Source organism: Myotis daubentonii, chromosome 4, assembly GCF_963259705.1.
Source record: "Myotis daubentonii chromosome 4, mMyoDau2.1, whole genome shotgun sequence".
In the NCBI taxonomy this organism is placed as follows: Eukaryota; Metazoa; Chordata; class Mammalia; order Chiroptera; family Vespertilionidae; genus Myotis; species Myotis daubentonii.
In genome coordinates, this window is record NC_081843.1 from 7,369,773 (window position 1) to 7,388,828 (window position 19,056).

The window sequence follows — 19,056 nt, forward strand, 5'->3', positions numbered from 1 at the left end:
GATTCACAGAATCGTTGCAAAGATAATAGTGGGGGTCCCCAAATACCCCACACCCAGTTTCCTCTATAATTAGCATCTTACATTAGTCTGATACATTCACCATAATTAGTAAACCAATATTGATACATTATAATTGACTCAAGTCCATACTTCAGAGTTCCTTGATTTTCCCCTAATGTCACTTTTCTGCTGCAGGATCCCACCCTGGATGCCATATTACATTTAGTTGTCATGTGTCCTTTAGGCTCCTCTTGGCTGTGACAGTTTTTCAGATTTTCCTTGTTTTTTTATTACTTTGATGGTTTCAAAGATTATTGGTCATGAATTTTATAGAGTGTCTATCATCTGGGATCTATCTGATGTTTTTCTCATCATTAAACTTGGGTAATGTTTTTTGTAAGATATTTTTATTGATTTCAGAGAGGAAGGGAGAGGGAGAGAGAGATGGAAACATCAATGATGAGAGAGAACCATTGATTGGCTGCCTCCTGCACGCCCCACACTGGCAATCGAGCCCACAACATGGGCATGTGCCCTGACCGGGAATGGAACCGTGACCTTCTCATTCATACATCGATGCTCAACCACTGAGCCACGCCGGCTGGGCCACACCTTCCTTCCTTCACGACATCTCAAAGACTATTATGCGTGCTGAGCCCAGCTCCTGGCTCAGAGGGAACACAATAAATATTGGTTCAATTGTTAGATGAGACTGAGCCTCGACCGACTGTCACAATGACACTTGTTTCCTTCGGCTGGTTTCCTTGCCCTTTGCCCCAGTGCTAGGGTCCTGACCTGAGTTAATTACAGGTATAAAATTACGTGGCCAGCAATAAGAATCTCAGTGGCCTCCCAACTCACCTAAGACTACAATTCCCAGAAAGTATTGCGGTGCCATAGTGTGTCAAGTTCACTTTACTTCCCCCTCCCTGGCAAACTTCCGGGTTTTGTGGGCGGGGCTAAAGGAGTTGTCCAATGAACACCTCCGCAGGCTGAGAGGCTGGGAAATTACTCAATGAGCGTCCTGTCAGCGGCTCCAATGAGCGCGAAGGTTGCTGGGACAGTGGTCGTGGGCGGCCTCTCCGAGCCGCGCCAGCTGAGCGGGCGGAGCCCAGCCCCTCTCTCCTGCCTTCCTGGAGGTTCGCTAATTCCCCCGGCGGCGGTCGACCCCGCTTTCATGTCCCGGGTGGGCACAGCACCCCGGAACCTCCACGCCCATGGCCACTAACCTGAGGTCGACCACTTTCAACTCCGGTCCTTCCTCGACCGAAGCTGACGACGAAGGCGTGCAAGGCACCTGCGAGGATGCTTCTATCTGCAAGAGGTGCCTGCGGGGCGCGGGTTACGGGCCGGCAGCTCCGGGTGCTGGGCCCCGGTGGGAGGCGGGCCTGTGTCGGTGGAACGCGCTTGCACGCCACCAGGCGCCCGCCAGCTCCCGAGACCCTGGCTTCTCCCCTGTGAATTTCACAGGGCAGGGGGTCGTTTATGAAACACAGCGATGTACCTTCTGCTGTGTGCCAGGCACCGTGCAAGCCCGGGGTCGTGCCTAGAGTACAGCGTGGAGCGGGGAAATGACGTGACCACGACCACATCATATTGGTGTGCAGAGCCAGTACTTTCCAGCGGTCTCGCCTGATGGCTACAGGAGTCCACACTATTAGGGGTGTAGTTGGGGGGGGCGGAGGAGGGGCGCTTGTGAGCACAGGCAGACATCACACACCTGGAAGCATGAAAAAGAAAGCATGAGACTTGAATGTACTCCATTTATTCGTTCAACAAAAATTATTGAGAGCTTACTTTGCTGCAGGCCCTTCATTTGTGCAGGGTGGTGGGGGTTCAGTGATGGGGACCACATAATGAACAAGACTGACACGGCGCCTGACGTACAGCCTAGATGGAAAAGAGACAGGAGACAAATAATTACCCATAAAATACATAACTGCAGTTTTGTGTGGAGTGCTGAGATTAGGCTTTGTAATTTAGGCAGTGATGTTTAAACTGAGAACAAAAGGCTTAAAAAGCAGTGTCGGAGACTGTTCAGGCAGAGCAAGTCAAGTGTGGACTGTTGGAGAAACGGAACCAGTGCCCTGGCTGCTGGGGCCATGCAGGGCTTGTAGGGTGGGGAGAACAGAAGTCGGGGTTAAGGATTGTGCTTTTTGTGGGTTCTTGGAGGCCAAGCTTAGTGAAGCTGGACTCTGGAGCCAGGATGCCACACTGATCCGAGCCCTGCCGTTTACAAGTCGTGTAAAACCTCGGGCAAGTTACTCAACCAGTCTGTGTTCTCAGTTTTCTGGTCTGTAAAGTGGGGATGACCGTAAAGATGAAATGATATGTGATATTAGGAAAGCCCTTAGAGCAGTGTCTGGCATGTGGTATATGTGAGTGGCGGTAGATTAAATACGAATAAATAGATAAATGCATACATAAGTATTAAAGGCTTGGAGGCAGTCCTTGGTGAAATTTGTGAATTGAAAGACACCCAGCTTTATTTATTCCGCTTTCAGTTGCTATTGACCACACGTATAGCACTGTTGAATTAGAAATAATTGTTCTCATGTTGACTGCTCTTTAGTAAGAGAATCTACAGTGTTATTAAATTATGAGAGGGAAATAAAATACTTTTCTGACCCTGGCCCGTGTGTTCAGTGGTTAGAGCAGTGGTTCTCAACCTTCCTAATGCCGCGACCCTTTAATAGAGTTCCTCATGTTGTGGTGACCCCCAACCATAAAATTATTTTCGTTGCTACTTCATAACTGTAATTTTGCTACTGTTATGAATCGTACTGTAAATATCTGAAATGCAGGATGTATTTTCCTTGTTACAAATTGAACATAATTAAAGCATAGTGATTAATCACAAAAACAATATGTAATTATAGGTGTGTTTTCCGATGGTCTTAGGCGACCCCTGTGAAAGAGTCGTTCGACCTCCAAAGGGGTCGCGACCCACAGGTTGAGAACCGCTGGGTTAGAGTGTCGGCCTGAGTACCAAATGGTCTTGTTTGATTCCTGGTCAAGGGCATGCCTGGGTTGCAGGTTTGATCCCCTCAGGGTGCATGTGGGAAACAATCAATTGATGTGTCTCTCTCGAATTCATGTTTCTCTCTCTTTCTCTCCCCCGCCCTCCCTCCTTTCTGCTCTCTCTGAATATCAATGGGAAAAAAATCCTCGAGTGAGGATTAACCAAAAAACCAAAAAAAAAACACAAAAAGAGGTTTTCTGTAGCACATTCGGGTTAGGTTTATTTAATATTTATTAATAATATTGGCTTACTTAATATTTATTGGAAATGTATTTTGCATACTTAAAAAAAGTAAATTAGCTATAAAATAGCTCAGACGCAAAGAAAAGTACAGAGGAATAGTAGCACTAGAGCATGACTTTCCTTGACTCTCAGTCGGATAGGTTTTATAATTTAGCTCTTCTCTGCCTCGGTTTCCGGCACCCTCTGTGTCTACTGACACCTAAACATTGTAGGGGGAGTTCAGGTTTGAACTGCAGAGAATTTAAGGCAGTGGTTTTCAGCCCGACCTGCAGGGCAGCATGGTCTGTGGGCTGGGACTGCTCTGGCCCCACTGAACAGATGCTCTGGGCTGGGCCAAGCTGTGAAGACCGGATGTGCTGGCCACGCAGATGCGGTTCATGGAAGCTTTTTCACACTCTTCTTTTCAGCTCGCTTAGTCAGTTATTCCTGTTACGCCCCCAGCACATTTTCGCTCAGGTCCTCCCTGGTTTTCTCTACCCTTCAGACACGTCCTCTAGGCCAGCGGGTGCCAACCTTTCGGACCTCAAGGACCACCCGCGGTCTGCGGACCACCGCTTGGCGACCGCTGCTCTAGGCTGTTCCCTCTCAATTGAGCTTAGAGCTCATGGCCGGCCATTCTGCCCTTCTCTGGCAGTGACTTCTCTCCCCTGCCCTCCAGTGCTGGTAAACCCCAAACCCTGGTTGAGCCAAACTCTCCTTTCTCACCTCGAATACTACGGGGCCTGCTGTGAATTCATGTCACCCAGCCGCACCTGTGCCCAGAGCAGAGCATGACCATTCTAGTATGGTTCCCTGGTCAACTCACTTTCCCGCTCCCCAGAATACTTAACTCAGCCATTTCCCACTTTCCTCAGACCTCTCCTCTCCCCTCCCCTCCGCTCCGCTCCCCCTCAAGGTAACAGAGCAGAGGTGTGGGTATTGCTGAACAGAAATGGAAGCCTTCAGGTGGGAATGCACCTACTTCCCACCTGAACGCAGCCATCCTTTCTGTTGCAGCTGACCATGGCTTCCGGCAGAGCCCACCGGAAGCCACTTGTAGTTAGGCAGTTGGGCTTGTTACTCACCATGGTGAGGGAGCCCTCACACGGGGAACTTACGGGCCTGTCAGTGGCGGGGGTGGGGGGGGCGGGGAGGGGGGGCGGGGGGGGGACGGGACAGGACGGTGTTAGTACTTCAGGACTTGGGCTGTGGTTGGATAATTTGGGGGAGAGTTCAAGGAAGCGAGGACTTGCACTGGGTTGGGTGCGGACAGGAGCGGGGCAGACCTGTCGTCGGTACTCCAGTCAGCCTTTTCTAGAAGGAGGTGTGACTGAGCGGGACCATCCGTGCTGTTCATCAAGGAGCCGCAGCCACTCCGGGCAGCCGGGAGGGTCTGGTGCTTGGTGGATGGCACCCCTACCTCATTTTGTCTGTTGAGACAGTTATGAAGCGGCCTTCGTCTGTCTCCCTGCATCGCCCGTGCAGTATGACCTTGTGCCTTCGAGGTGACCTCGGTGAGCGCCCGCCAGCGCCTTGATGTCGGCCTGCTCTTCTTGTTTCACGGAGGGGCCTGTGAGTGTTCGGAGGGCAAATGGAGTCTGCCAGGCAGAAGGAGAGAGCAGGAGCTGAGTAGCATGGCCATAGGCACAGTGCGCCTTAGGGGAACTTGACACTGGGCGGGGGCATGGGTGGCAAGAGAGAATTGTGGAGAGGCCGTGAGAGAATGCAAGGTGGAAGGTCCTGAGTGATTTTAAGTGGGGACTCGCCATGATCGGGTTTCGTGTTTTAGAAAAATCCCCAGCAGCTGCGCGAGGTCTGTTCCCATTTCCTGCGCCGTGCAGCCTTGCTCAGGTCTGCTGGCCCGCCTGGCCTATTGCAGCGGCCTCACTTTCTCCCTGCTTCTAGACTAGCCCCTCCCCCACCCACGTGTTTACGCTGTGGCCAGGGTGACTTCTCAGAACCACACATCTTATCCTGTCACTTGATTAACCGTCAGACACCAGGCAAAAATCTACACAACATGGAGTGACACACCGCACTTTTCAGGACCTGCTCATGCTGCCCTGGCTGTTTCACGGCCCACTGCCGATCTCTCAGTGATCTCAAATTCATTATTTCCAAGACTCTGCTCAAGTTCACCTTCCCACAGTCTCCTTGCCACCCCTCCCCCGCCCCAGTGAGTGGTGCTGCCCGTTCGGCTCACAGGCCCGAAAGGTAAGGTGATCTTGAAGCTGCCCTTTCACCTCCCCCTGTGATCAGAACTTTGATTCTTATCTGCTAAATATGCCAGGAATCTGCTTCCCTTTCTTCACCTCCCCTCTGCCACCTCTGTCCAAGCTGAGGTCACTTGTGGTCAGAGTTATGGCACCAGCCCACTAACTGCGCGCCCCCTTACCTCCCCCAAATCCACGTCCCTCTGAGGTGAGCGTTTTATAAAAGGTCTGCCTGCTCAGGCCACTCCCAGTGCAGTGGCTTCTTGTTGCTGTTGGAGGACCCAGCTCCTGAGGGGCCTCCATGGCCCTGCCTGCTCTCACCTGCTTCTCCAGCCTCACCCCCTCCCTCCCTGCCACCCTCGCAGTTCTTCAGGTGTGTCCTGCTCCCCCGCCTTCCTCCGGCCTTCCAGCCTGCTGCTCCCTCCCTCCCTCCCTCGGCCCTTTAGTTCTGGGTCAGTCATCTCGGCGTAATGCGTTCATTGGGCTTTCTTTACTGCGTGCCTCCTTTGTGGAGGCGCTGTTCTCCTGTGGAGCAGAAGCGAGCAACCCAGACAACACCGAGCTCTTACAGGGCATTCGTTCCAGTGGGGGCTCGGGCTGGGCAACAAGACATCTGGCGTGTCAGCTGGTGATCAGCGCCTGTGGGAGTGTTGGAAGGAGTTGTCCTCTGGGATGGGATGGCCAGGGAGGGCTCTGCTGGGGAGAGATGGGGGCGGGAGGGAGGAGCCCTGTGTAAGTGGGAACCCACATCCCAGGCCCCAGGCGGGGCCAGCAGAGTAGGCGGGCTCTGAGGCGGGAGCGGGCCAACCGGCTGCCTGGGGCTGGGGCTGGGGGACAGATGCTGCAGCCTCTTGTAGGACTAACTCTTCCTTGGAGAGGGAGCCGCTGCGGATTTTGAACTGAATGAAGAATGAACTCACTTGACTTGGGTTTTAACGGGATCACGTCAGCTTCTCTGTGGGGACCTAACTGCAGGGCGAGGATGGGAGTCAGGAGACCAGTTAGGCTCTGGGATACCCCAGGCCCGAGAGGCTGGTAGCCGCCAGGGTGGGAGCCGTGAGGTGCCGAGGGGCTGTCAGGTGGAGCCCATAGAAGGTGCTGGCAGATTGGATGTGGGGGGAGGCTGGGGAGTCATAGATGACGCCTTAGCTCAGATGGGCTCCCTCAAGCAAGGAGGCCTCTGATACCCGCAGACCTGAACGTACACCCTGTGTGCCTCCTTCGTGCGTCCTTCCTGGGAACCGGCCATTTGCAGTTCAGACATCGGGTGTAGTTTTGTGTTCCACTAGAATAAACACGATACAAAGCAGGGGCCGCGTCCACCTCAGAGCCACGCACATTGTAGGTGTAATACACATCCGTGGATGGCTACAGAGCCTAGAACTGGATGCGAACACTCAGATTACCTCACCCTGTGAGGCCTTGAACAGCTGCTTTTCTTCACTGGTATTGAGTGGTCTCTACGGTTCAGAAACCAGGCTGGGGGCCAGTGTGAAAATGATAGAATGAATCTGATTTCTGAAAGCTGTCCCCCTAAGATAGACGCAGGTGGTCTCCGCAAGCCTGGACCTTTCCAGCGCACTGTCCCCGCCCCACCACGGCTGCCATGCCCCACCACGGCTGCCCCTCCCCACCACGGCTGCCCCGCCCACCACGGCTGCCCCGCCCACCACCGCTGTCCCTCCCCACCACGGCTGCCCCGCCCCACGACGGCTGCCCCGCCCACCACAGTTGCCTGGGAGAGCATGCTGAGACTTTGACCAAGGATGGCCTCTGCACCTGCAGAGAAGATGTGCCACTTTAGATCTAGGACATTGTGTTGAGGAGAAATTAGCTGCCAAACTTGCTCATCAAGAAAGTCCAATAAATTCTGGATGTTTAGCCCTCCTCTGTTTTTTAAAAAAGGAATGAATTAAATATTGGAAAATTCCCGTGAAAGGTAATGATTTTATATCTAGAATAGGAATATTCACATCATGAGAAGCTTCTGCAAAATGGTTAACGAAAGAGGTTGTATCAGTTTTCATTCCCGCCTGTGGCGAATGAGATGCTAACCAAAGAATTTTCTTGGTGACCAATGGCTCATCAGCTGGCAGGTGGAGAATAATCCCTCTCTAATTTGTGTTTCTATAATCACTGTGAGACCGAGCACTTTGCTCACTATCATTGATATTTTTATGTGACTCCTTTCTCCAGTCATTTTCCAACTGGGTTGTTGTCTTTTTCTTGTTTGGTTATTTGTACTTCTATTTCTGCTTTATAAGAACTTTTTGTATGAGGGATGCTACTCCTTGGCCTGTGTTTGTTGCTGTATTTTCTCTCAGATGGATGCTTGGTTTTCACTTTTGCTTGTCAGTGCATTTCATAATATAGAAATTGTGAATCTTCATGGTGCAAAATCTGACAACCTAACTTTATGGCTGGTGTTTTTCGAGCAGTGCTTTGAAAGGCCATTTTCAATCATTTCAACATTTTCGTTTAGTACTTCTATGGTTTTGTCTTTTATGCTTAAATCATTCATCTCTTTTATGTAAGAACGTAGCAGTTTTAACTTCATTTTTTCTGAAAGCATTAGCTAGTTGTCCCTATACCATCTATTAAATGGTCTCTATTTCCCAATTGACTTGGAAAGTCATATATAATATACTAAATTCTTATATATACTTTAACACAGCGATGGCATTCTTGACTTCCAATTGAAATGCCTCCCTCCGCCCCCATTTTGATGCCTTAAGACTATTAATCACAAAGTTACTTAGTTGTGAATTGATTCAGAGCTCCCATAGCTTGCTTGGCAGGGCAAGAATGGGGAAGGAAGGGTACCAGCAAAAGACATGCGTCTGAGTGTGTCTCTCTTCATCAGGAAAGCTGTAGACTTCTTTGTACTGGGACATATGGCCTCACCCTCAGCTGCAGGAAAGTGTGGGGAGGTAAGAACTTCTCATTGAGCAGATGGATGCCTCAAACAAAATTGGGGTTCTTTTAGTAAGGAAGAAGGGGTGAGTGGATATTAGAAAGGGAACTTGAAGGTCCTGCTATGTTCCTCATCTTTTCCCCCCCTAGAATTTCCCTAGGGAGGGAAGGGGGAGGGGGAGGGGGAGAGGGGAGAAGGGAGAGAGAAGTAGAGGAAGAGGTGGAGGGGAGAGTAGGGGGTAGGGGATAGGGGAGGGAAGAGAAGAAAATAGAGGAGAGAGAGAGGGACATAGTTTATATACAGGGTGTCCCCAAAAATATATGCACACTTTAATAGCTGTTAGCTCAATTTTGAAAATGAGATGTATTTTAATAAACACTGCCTTTATAATTATTCAAAGCATATATACATTTTTGGGGGATACCCTATAAATAAAGTGCTCAAGTTTTCCATTTGATGAGTGTTGACAGTTGTATATATCTGTGAACCACCACTCAACAAGATGTAAAATATTTCTGAAACTCCAGAAAGGCCGCTTTTCTCTCTTTTGGTTGGTCTCCTTGCCCCCCCCCCCCCCCCCCAGCATTTTCTGATTTCAGCTACCATGGATCAGATTTGCCTGTTCTTGAACATCATACGAATGGAATCATACAGTATCATTCTTTTTGTAATTACTTTCTCAGCATGTTCATTGAGATTCATTCATGTTGTCAGAGGTAAAGCCAGATACTGGTTAAAGTGGTAAGGACAGGTTTTAACCAGCAATAACTGTTGCAGCAGGGAAAGAGTCCTGGGTGAATGGCTCGCCTGCAGCCCTACAGAGGGCGTTTTGAGGGCGGTGGGCGAGTCAGGAGTTGGGCGAGTCAGGAGTTGGGCGAGCACTCGGCAGTAGAGTCAGAGAAGTGAAAAATTACACAAAGAGGGAGGGAGGAAGGGGTCGGTCCATGTGAAGCCGTCTGGGTTTGCTACCTGGGAGAAGGGGCTGGACAGGCTGTGCTCCTGGCGGCCTTGCATTCTCTCAGGCACTTTAAGTGCGACGAGCGTCATCCTGAGGTTGTGGCCTTGAGCTCGTGGAAGCTGTTAGTGTTTGTCCAAGTCTCTGTATTACAGGCCAAGGTTGCAGGCTGATTGAGGAGACGGCTCAGAGGAACCTGGCTCGTGTGTGGTGAGGAGAGAGCCCCTGTCCGTGTAAAGGGGTTTGGTCCTTTTCATGCTGTGTGACCACACCCTGATTTGTTTGTCCCTTCACCGGCTGAGGGTCACTTGAGTTGTGCCCACTTTTGGGCCATTGTGGATGGGCTGGCGTGAACATTCTTACAGGTCCTTCATTTCTCTTGGGTAGATGTCTAGGTGTAGAATTGCATAGTCATAGGCTGGGTGTATATTTAATTGCCAGATTAATTCCTAAAGTGGTTTATCAGTTTACACTTCCCACCAGCAATGGATGAAAACTCCACATCCTTGTTAACACTCCATATGGTCAGTGGGTGTGAAATAGCATCTCACTATGGTTTTACATTGCATTTCCCTGGTGACTAATGTATGTTTATTGTTGAAAGTATTACAGATGTTCCCCCCCCCCCCCCCCCCCATTGAGCCTCTCCAGGGTCAAGCACCTTTTTTAAAAATAAATATATTTTTATTGATTTCAGAGAGGAAGAGGGAGAGAGAGATAGAAACATCAATGATGAGAGAGAACCATTGGTCAGCTGCCTCCTGCACACCACCTACTGGGCATTGAGCCCGCAACCTAGGCATGTGCTCTTGACCCGAATCGAACCTGGGACCTTTCAGTCCATAGGTGATGCTCTATCCACTGAGCCATTTCGGCTAGGGCTTAATCACCTTTTTATGTGCCTATTGGCCATTCCTACATCTTTTGTGAACTGTTGTCCAAGTTTTTTGCCCATTTTTATTGATGATGTCACTGTTGGCTTTGACTTATATTGTAGTTCATTACATAACTGGGTAGGAGTCTTTTGTCAAATAGATGTATTGTAAATATACATTCATGTATAGGAAAATGAATTTTTTGTTGTTAATACTCACCTGGGGATATTTTTTCCATCTGGTTTTTGAGACAGTGGAAGGGAGAGAGTAATCGGGGGGCAGGGGGAGGAGTAAGGGAGAGGAGGGGAAAAAGAGAGAGAGAGAAGAGAAGAGAAGAGAAGAGAAGAGAAGAGCTGTAGCTGGTTTGGCTCAGTGGGTAGAGCGTTGGCCTGTGGACTGAAAGGTCCCAGGTTCGATTCTGGTCAAGTGCATGTACCTTGGTTGCAGGCACATCCCCAGTAGGAGGTGTGCAGGAGGCAGCCGATCGATGTTTCTCTCTCATCGATGTTTCTAACTCTCTATCTCTCTCCCCTCCTCTCTGTAAAAAATCAATAAAATATATTTAAAAAGAAAAAAAGAGAGAGAAGAGGAGAAACATCTATGTGAAAGAGACATATCAATTGGTTGCCTCCTGCATGTGCCCGACCAGGGCTGGGGATCAAACCTGCAACCCAGGTATGTGCCCTTGAACGGAATAGAACCTGAGACTCTTTTGTGTGCAGATGTTCTAACCAGCTAGCAACACTGGCCAGGGCAAGAAATGAAATTTTAAAATATTATTTATAATAGCATCAAAAATGTAAAGTGTCTAAGAATAAATCTAATGAAAGGTGTGAAATACCTTTACACAGAAAACTATAAAACACTACTGAGAGAAATTAAAGGAGACTTACGTAAATGGGAGGTATACTTTGTTCATGCATTAGAAGACTTGGTGTTGGTGTCTATTCATCCCTGATTGATCCATAGAGTCAGTGTAGTCCCAATCAAAATCCTAGCCACACATAGATACATATCTACATGATACACACACATAGATACACACACACATACATGTACACAATACAACCACACATAAACACCTATCTACATGATACCCACACATAGATACACATACACGTATACAATACAACCGCACATACATATCTACATGATACCCACACATAGATACACATACATGTACACAATACAACCACACATACATATCTACATGATACCCACACATAGATACACATACACGTACACAATACAACCACACATACACACATATCTACATAATACCCACACATATGTACACATGCACATACATGTACACATGTACACAATACAACCAGAGATACGTATACATTGCTCGGTGGTCCAAAAGAGTGTTTCACAAACAGTAAGTTGTGACCCATCGATACCATGAAATCAACGGAATATCTGAAAGCTGCATTTGAAAAATGAAGTAGAATACAGTAAAACAGAAATCATCCGAGTGCAGTTTTCCAGTGTGAGGACTGGAGAGACACTGGTTAGAAACACTGGGACGTAGGACTCAGGGGATGGTGGACAGATGTGCCTGTGTATTGTTGAGGTCAGTCCCAGGCTCCTGCCAGGCATGTGTGCCTGAGTTTGTTCTCTCTCCAACCTCTTCCCGGTTTCTCCTGTTTCCTCACCGCTCTCCACCCCCCCCCCCCACCCCACCCCCCCATTCTGCTGCTGGGACACTCCAAGTCCATTCCCACGCAGAGCGCGTCTGTCAGCCGGGCCTCCTGTCTGCAGGGCCCTTTGCACAGTGACTCCATTCTCTAGGGCTCAACTCGCCATCCCCCACCCAGAGGCCTTTCCCTTCCCCTTCTCTCAGGAAGGTCCTTTGTTCTCCTTGTTACTCAGGCCCTTCACCGGTCATAATCCCATATTTATCTTTGCCTCTGGCTCTTCCCCGTCTTGCCTGGCATTGAGCAGACAATAAATGTTGCTTGACTGAATCTAATACCAACTGACAGTACAGAGCTGAGAGGGATAGAAACTGCCCCTTGTTATCAGCCAGGGCAGCAGTAGTCCAACAGGAGAGCTTGGAGGGCGGCCCGCGGAGCAGCCTCCCAGCGGTTGCCTGGCAGTGGAGTGAGCGGCTTGATACCGATGAAAGGATTCTTGCACTGGATGTTGGGATTGACCAGATCATTTCCAAGGCCCCTTCCAACCCTTTAACTCAAGCCTGTCAGACTCCGAGGCTCACACGGGCCAAATCAACAAGGTGGAAGTGTATGTGGCCGCAAAAAGCAAAAGCTTCAATTTTCATAGAAACATAGGTTTATTTCGATAGAGACATGCTGAATGCCAAGGGCTGAAATAAATGAGTCATCGTTAAGATAAAATAATAGAACATTTTAATAAAAATTAATATTTTTTTCTTGAACATTAACTTACCAGACACCAAATAACTGCACAAATTAATAAGCATAACACAAATAAACCTATTTTTTTTGTTCTCCAAAAGTGAAATATTTCCTGTTGCGCACACCAAACAAGTCAGTCCAAGACTAATGATGTGGCCATTAGCTGCTAAAATATTCGCTGCTAGTATTAGTGGAGAGAAATGGTGAGCCTGCGCATAAGGGAAATGAATGCAACATGATTATAGTAATCAGTCATTAGCAAATGTTATAGTTTGTTATTAATAATCCTATATAATAAAGAGGTGATATGCAAATTAACCCTCACACCCTCACAAGATAGCTGCCTATGACCAGGCCAGCAGGGGTGTTAGTGAGGGACGACCAAATGACTAAACAAGCAGGCTGCGTGGGGCAACCAGGCCGGCGGGGGGGGCCGTGAGGGGTGACCAGGCCAGTGGGGGGGGGCAGTTAGGAGTGACCAGGCCAGCAGGGAGGGAGCAGTTGGGGGTGACCTGGCCAGCAGCAGGGGGCAGTTAGGGATGACTAGGCCGGCAGGGGGGGGCAGTTAGGAGCAATCAGGCTGGCATGCAGAGGCAGTGAGGGGTGATCAGGCTGGCAGTAGGGGGCAGTTAGGGGCGACCAGGCAGGCAGGCAGGTGAGCAATTAGGAGCCACTGGTCCCGGATTGTGAGAGGGATGTCCGACTGCCAGTTTAGGCCTGATCCCTGGGATTGGGCCTAAACTCGCAGTTGGACATCCCCTAAGGGGTCCCCGATTGGAGAGGGTGCAGGCTGGGCTGCACCGGGCCTCTAGTTATGTATAACAGGATATTGTAAAAATTAAGTTACAAAATTTTTATTAAAACGTTTCTTACATACCATTATATTGGCTGGGCTGCAAAAATACTCATTGTGGGCCACATGTGGCCCGCGGGCCGCGAGTTTGACATGCTTGCTTTAACTTTTTGATGGTGTTCTTATCACTAGGCAGTGACCACTAGACGGCACTAGATGAATCCTTTGAAATCTGTTCATGAAACTCAGTGAGAAAACTTATTCCTCCAGTGCAGATATGCAACAAAATCTTCACAGAAGTCATCCCTTTCTGTGTGTTAGGCACATGGGTGTTTTCTGTTTTACTGTATTCTACTTCATTTTTTAAATGCAGGTTTTCAGATTATTCCGTTGATTTCATGATACTTTGTGAAATACTCTTTGGACCACTGAGCGAGTTTACTCTTGTAATATTCTGTTTTCCTTGGAGAGTCCAGGCTTGTAGCAAGTGGTGTTCTTGGCGAGCTCTTTGTTTCTCTGTTGAGCGGCTGTACTGAGTAGCTGAACACAGGTACTTTCTTATAAGTGTCTGTGGTTGTGTAAACATAAGTGTGAGATACTGTGGGGGAGTCTTTTGTCAGAATCAGCACCTGTTGCAGTCAGGGCTGCAAAAAACCTTGTCTGTAGGTATAAAGAAAAGAAAAGCGACAGTATCTACTTTTGGGAGCTCAGAACCTACCTGGGAGACACGCACATCCACACCCCTTAAATTTCAGCCTCCTTATCAGGCAACATGGAATTGATTGCATCCCTTGGGTATTAGGTGGGATGCTTTAGGCCAGGGGTGGGCAAACTTTTTCACTCGAGGGCCACAATGGGTTCTTAAACTGGACCGGAGGGCCGGAACAAAAGCATGGATGGAGTGTTTGTGTGAACTAATATAAATTCAAAGTAAACATCATTACATAAAAGGGTACGGTCTTTTTTTTTGTTTGTTTTATTCGTTTCAAAGAGGCCGGATCCGGCCCGCGGGCCGTAGTTTGCCCACGGCTGGTTTAGGCTGAAAGGAACAGAAGCCTGGCTCGGGTTGGCTCAGATGGTGAAGAAATTATCTCACCAAATGTCCGTGGGGAGGTAGAGCAGGCTCCAGGCCCAGGGTGGTGTGGCATGGCCTTGGGGACCCAGGTTCCTTCCGTGACTCATCGGTAGTCCTAGGCTGGTGCCACTCGTGGTCGCCGGAAGACTCCCAGTGTAATCCGGCTTCAGCTCCCAGACTCGGAACAGTAGAACTTTACCTGAGTAGGGAGTAGCCTGGGGTAGAGAGGTTAGGGCATTGTGCAAGTTGTAGTTGTTTTGTTTCTTCCCGGTCTCCCCACTGTGACCACCTTAAGGGATGTGAAATGACCGGCACAAAGTGCAGAGTCAGGAGGAAATGTAGGCCGCTATTAGTGATGTTTGCCGAATATTTCTGAATTTCCTTTCTCTCGACATAGAACTTCTTACTAATCTGATAAAAGCTTCGGCCAGTGAGTTTGTGGAGTGAATAAATCGTTGTGGCGATGGGGTGAAGTTATTTGCTGTTTAGGGCTCTGGGGAAGGAATTAGTCAGAAGAGGAAAGACGGAGGTGAGAAATGGCCGCTGTAGGGGACGTGGTGGGAAGTGTGTGTGAATATAAGGGGTGGTGAGTCTGCTCCAGTGTGTAATGGAACCCTGCCTGGGCCATCAGTGGCCTTTGAGGCCGATGACTTTCTTCTGGATCCTTGACCTGGTTCCTGGGAACGGGGCCGTGAACCTTGGCCAGAATATACACAGATCTCTGCTCACATGCCTTCTCTTTCATTCCTCTCAGGTTTGCAGTGAGCGTTGGCTACTGGGATGACCCTTACCTCCAGCACCTTGTGAGGCTGAGCAAAGAGAGAAAGGCCCCTGAAATTAACAGAGGCAAGTGGCCCCTTTCTCCCTGGCATCTTCTCATCAGCTGAGTGGTCTGAAGTTTCAGGGATTCATTAAAAAAACACACAAACATATATATATATATATATATATATATATATATATATATATATAAAAAATAAAATTTGTATTGATTTCAGAGAGGAAGGGAGAGGGAGAGAGAGAAAGAAACATCAGTGGTGAGAGAGAATCACCAATCAGCTGCCTCCTGCACACCCCACACTGGGGATGTGATGGGAACCTGCAACCAGGGCATGTGCACTGACCAGGAATTGAACCCATGACCTTGTGAACCCATGATCTTCTGATTCATAGGTCGACGCTCAACCACTGAGCCACGCCTGGTGGGAGAGGGATTCATTCTTAAACAGAGAGTTCCAGGATGCACTCTCTCCAGGAGTATATGAAAGTGCTCATTTCCTAACATCATCACCAACAAGCGTATTATGAAACTTCTTATTTAGAAAAAATTTCTATTTTTATTTTTAAAAATACTTTTATTATGGAAAGTTTCAAACTGTGAAAAAGTGGAATTACATATGGATCAATTTTAGTAATTATCAAATCTTGGCCATCAGTGTGAAGTTTTTTAAAAAATATATTTTTATTGATTTCAGAGGCAAGGAGAGGGAGAGAGAGTTAGAAACATCAATGATGAGAGAGAATCATTAATAGTTGCCTCTGCATGCTCCCTACTGGGGATCAAACCCAAAACCTGGGCATATGCCCTTGACCAGAATCGAACCTGGGATCCTTCAGTCCGAAGACTGACTATCCATTGAGCCAAACTGGCTAGGGTTCAGTGTGCAATTTTTAATCTTTGTTAATCTGATATTGAGAAATGCTATCATAGAGTAGTTTTAGTTTTATTCTTTTTACTTAAGAATAAGGTTGAAGATCGTATGTTGAAAAGCCATCTATATATCTTTTACTGTGAAGTGCCTGTTCACATAAGGGACTACTTTTTGCTGCCTTACTGAATGGGTGGTGACAGCATCCAGAAGTCAAAGGATTTGACTGAGAACTTGGCCACGTGACAGTCGCTCCTGTGTGAGCAGGGAGTCTTGGCCCTGAAGATCCTAGAGGGAAGGCCTATAAGAAATGCAGACATTTTAAAATGGGCGTTTCTGAGAATAAGGACTTGGAGTTTGCTTTGAACAGAGGGCGAGCTTGCGGGGAGCCTGGCTGAGTGGGCTCCGCTCCCTCCCTCCCGCTGTCTGGGCAGGCTTCCTGTGAGTGCCCCAGAGGCAGGGACCTGCAGGCTGACGGGCACCAGGTCAGCCTCCTCCCTCCCTTCCTCTCTCTCGGGTTTGAATGTCTCATTTGGGGACCTGCAGCCCACTGGGAGAGTGCTTCCCGCTGCGCAGGAAGGCTCTGTGTGTTTCCAGTGTCCAAGCCGACGCGCTTCTCTGTGGCTGTGAAAAAGCTCACAAGGCCAAATTCCTAGAGGTCATTTTCAAGAGGAACATTGAGACTGGATGTTTTGATGTAAAACCCTGGTCTTCCTGAAGTAAAATGATAGGACACTTTATTTCTCTTAGGACAGATAGTTAATCCCACCCTTACGTAGGTTGTGCTCAGTTTGGGTCAGACGGCTTTAAGAACAAGGGGGAGGGAACCTGGAAGTTGCCCTGTCTCAGGTGAAGTCTGCAGCCCTTGCTGACCCCGCAGGAGGCGGGCGGGGTGTTCCGGCGTGCTCTTCGCTCTCTGGGGGGCTTTGCAAGGCCACTGTTGTCGGCACTGAGGGCCGCCTGTTCCTCTATCTCTTCCTCAGGATATTTTGCTCGAGTCCATGGCATCAGTGAGCTGATAAAGGCATTCCTCCGGAAGACAGAGTGTCACTGTCAGATTTTAAACCTTGGGGCTGGAATGGATACCACCTTCTGGATATTAAAGGTGAGTTAAAATTCCCCTTCCTCTTTTCCCAGTTGTTTGCATTTAATTTGAAGATGTTCACCTGGTTCTAAAATTTTAAAATATATTAAAATGGATGCAGTGACAGCCCGTCTACACCCCTGTCCCCAGCCCTTCCATGCCCCCAGCCACCAGCAGCCCCGGCTTCATCGCACCAGGTCCCCGTGAAGGATGTGTGGGTTGTGTCTCACCTTTTGCTGTCGCAAGCAGGGTGTTAATGAAAACTTGTGTGCGTTTTTCTCTGCCTGTGGAAACATATCAGAGAAAACATTCTGTTAGTGGAATTGCCGAGGCAAAGAGCACGTGTACTGGTGATTTTGACGCTAAGATTTTATTGTGGGCATAACAGTGTCTGTAAAATTTGGAGCCTTGCACAGCTGGGTGTTGGAAATGTGACGCAGAGCCTTTTGGAACCATTCTTTGATTTGATCCCTTAACTGCCCCGTGAGGGGCCAGGAGCAGGTGCACTCACGCACAGGAAAGGGAACCCGGGTCTAGTTAGTGGCAGGACCAGGACTGCAATGTTGGTCTTTGATTCCTGGGCTGGAATTTTACCCCAAGCCCTTTCCCTACAAAGACCTCACTGGCTGCATTCACTTTTTTTGGGTTTGTATAGATTTTTCTTGGTTCTTCTCTGAGATGTCACAAGGGTACCTGCATCCCCCCAGATTTCTTGCAGACGGACACAAAGATAGAGTGTGTGGTGTTACCAGCCTGCATGTCGGCCCCAGAGCAGCTCCCCTGCAAGGTCTGTTGTCTTGGAGCTCCCAGCCTTTCTTTCCTGGAGAAGAACTCAGCGGCCTCCACTTGGTCTTAGGATTGAGTGCTTGCCCGCAGTCTCCATTCAGATAAGCATACCTCCCATTGGTGAAGCGCTTTTACAGACGGGACTTCATGAGTTTCCATGAGAGCCCTGTGAGGCGGGTGTACACAGCCGGGGCCGCAAGAGCTGTGTCTTCTCCAGATGGCCAGCCCGTGGCCTGGGAACATGGGGCAGCTCAGCCTCCGGAGTGCTTGTTCGCTCTGTGTGCATGTATGGAGGCATCTTTTCTGTGGGTCGACTGTGCCTCTAACACAGGGACCCTAACGTGGAGCGAGCACTGGACAGAGTGCAGTGGAGAGAGTGCGGTGTGGACAGGTGCCTCTAACACAGGGACCCTAACGTGGTGCGAGCACTGGACAGAATGCAGTGGAGAGAGTGCGGTATGGACAGGGGCCTCTAACACAAGGACCCTAATGTGGTGCGAGCACTGGACAGAGTGCAGTGGAGAGAGTGCGGTGAGGACAGGTGCCTCTAACACAGGGACCACAACGTGGTGCGAGCACTGGACAGAGTGCAGTGGAGAGAGTGCGGTGTGGACAGGGGCCTCTAACACAGGGACCCTAACGTGGTGTGAGCACTGGACAGAGTGCAGTGGGGAGAGTGCGGTGTGGACAGGGGCCTCTGGAGAATCCCTCCTCGGCCTGACACTGAACGTGGGGTGTGGTTTCTTGTGGTCGTACGTTTCCTGTCTTGCGGTGGGTGAATAATAAATAAACCCGAGGTTGCGTTTCTGAGCGAGTATGCCGAGGCTCCTGTGCTCCTGCCGGGAACGAGGTTGTCCGTCAGCAGTGAGGCAGGAGAATAGCACAGCGTCTGAACGTCCTCTGTGGAGGTGTTTTTGTTGCTCTAAGGAGTTTTTTAAAAATGGAAAGTTCCTCTTTTTGCCAAGAACAGAATTATGCGTGTTTGCGCTCTTAGAGCCCAGGCCGCACGGGCTGCCTGCTTTTGTGACTCGGGTTTATCGGCAGCAGCCCGCCCAGGTGGGCGCATCTTCTCTATGGTGCCTTAGCA

The 19,056-nt window shown here is 49.1% G+C and overlaps 1 protein-coding gene across 2 annotated transcripts in view; it reads left to right on the plus strand.

The window, feature by feature from the left end:
- Nucleotides 1–1,047: 1,047 nt before the first annotated feature.
- LCMT1 (leucine carboxyl methyltransferase 1) overlaps nucleotides 1,048–19,056 on the plus strand; it is a 42,977-nt gene continuing 24,968 nt past the window's right edge. The window contains exons 1-3 of one of the 2 annotated variants that reach the window (XM_059692134.1): nucleotides 1,049–1,324; nucleotides 15,205–15,296; nucleotides 17,083–17,204. In XM_059692134.1, coding sequence (XP_059548117.1) covers nucleotides 1,218–1,324; nucleotides 15,205–15,296; nucleotides 17,083–17,204 — 321 coding nt within the window. In that variant the 5' untranslated portion in view covers nucleotides 1,049–1,217. Of the gene's footprint in view, nucleotides 1,325–15,204; nucleotides 15,297–17,082; nucleotides 17,205–19,056 lie in introns of both variants that reach the window. The other variant, XM_059692135.1, reaches the window with a different exon arrangement.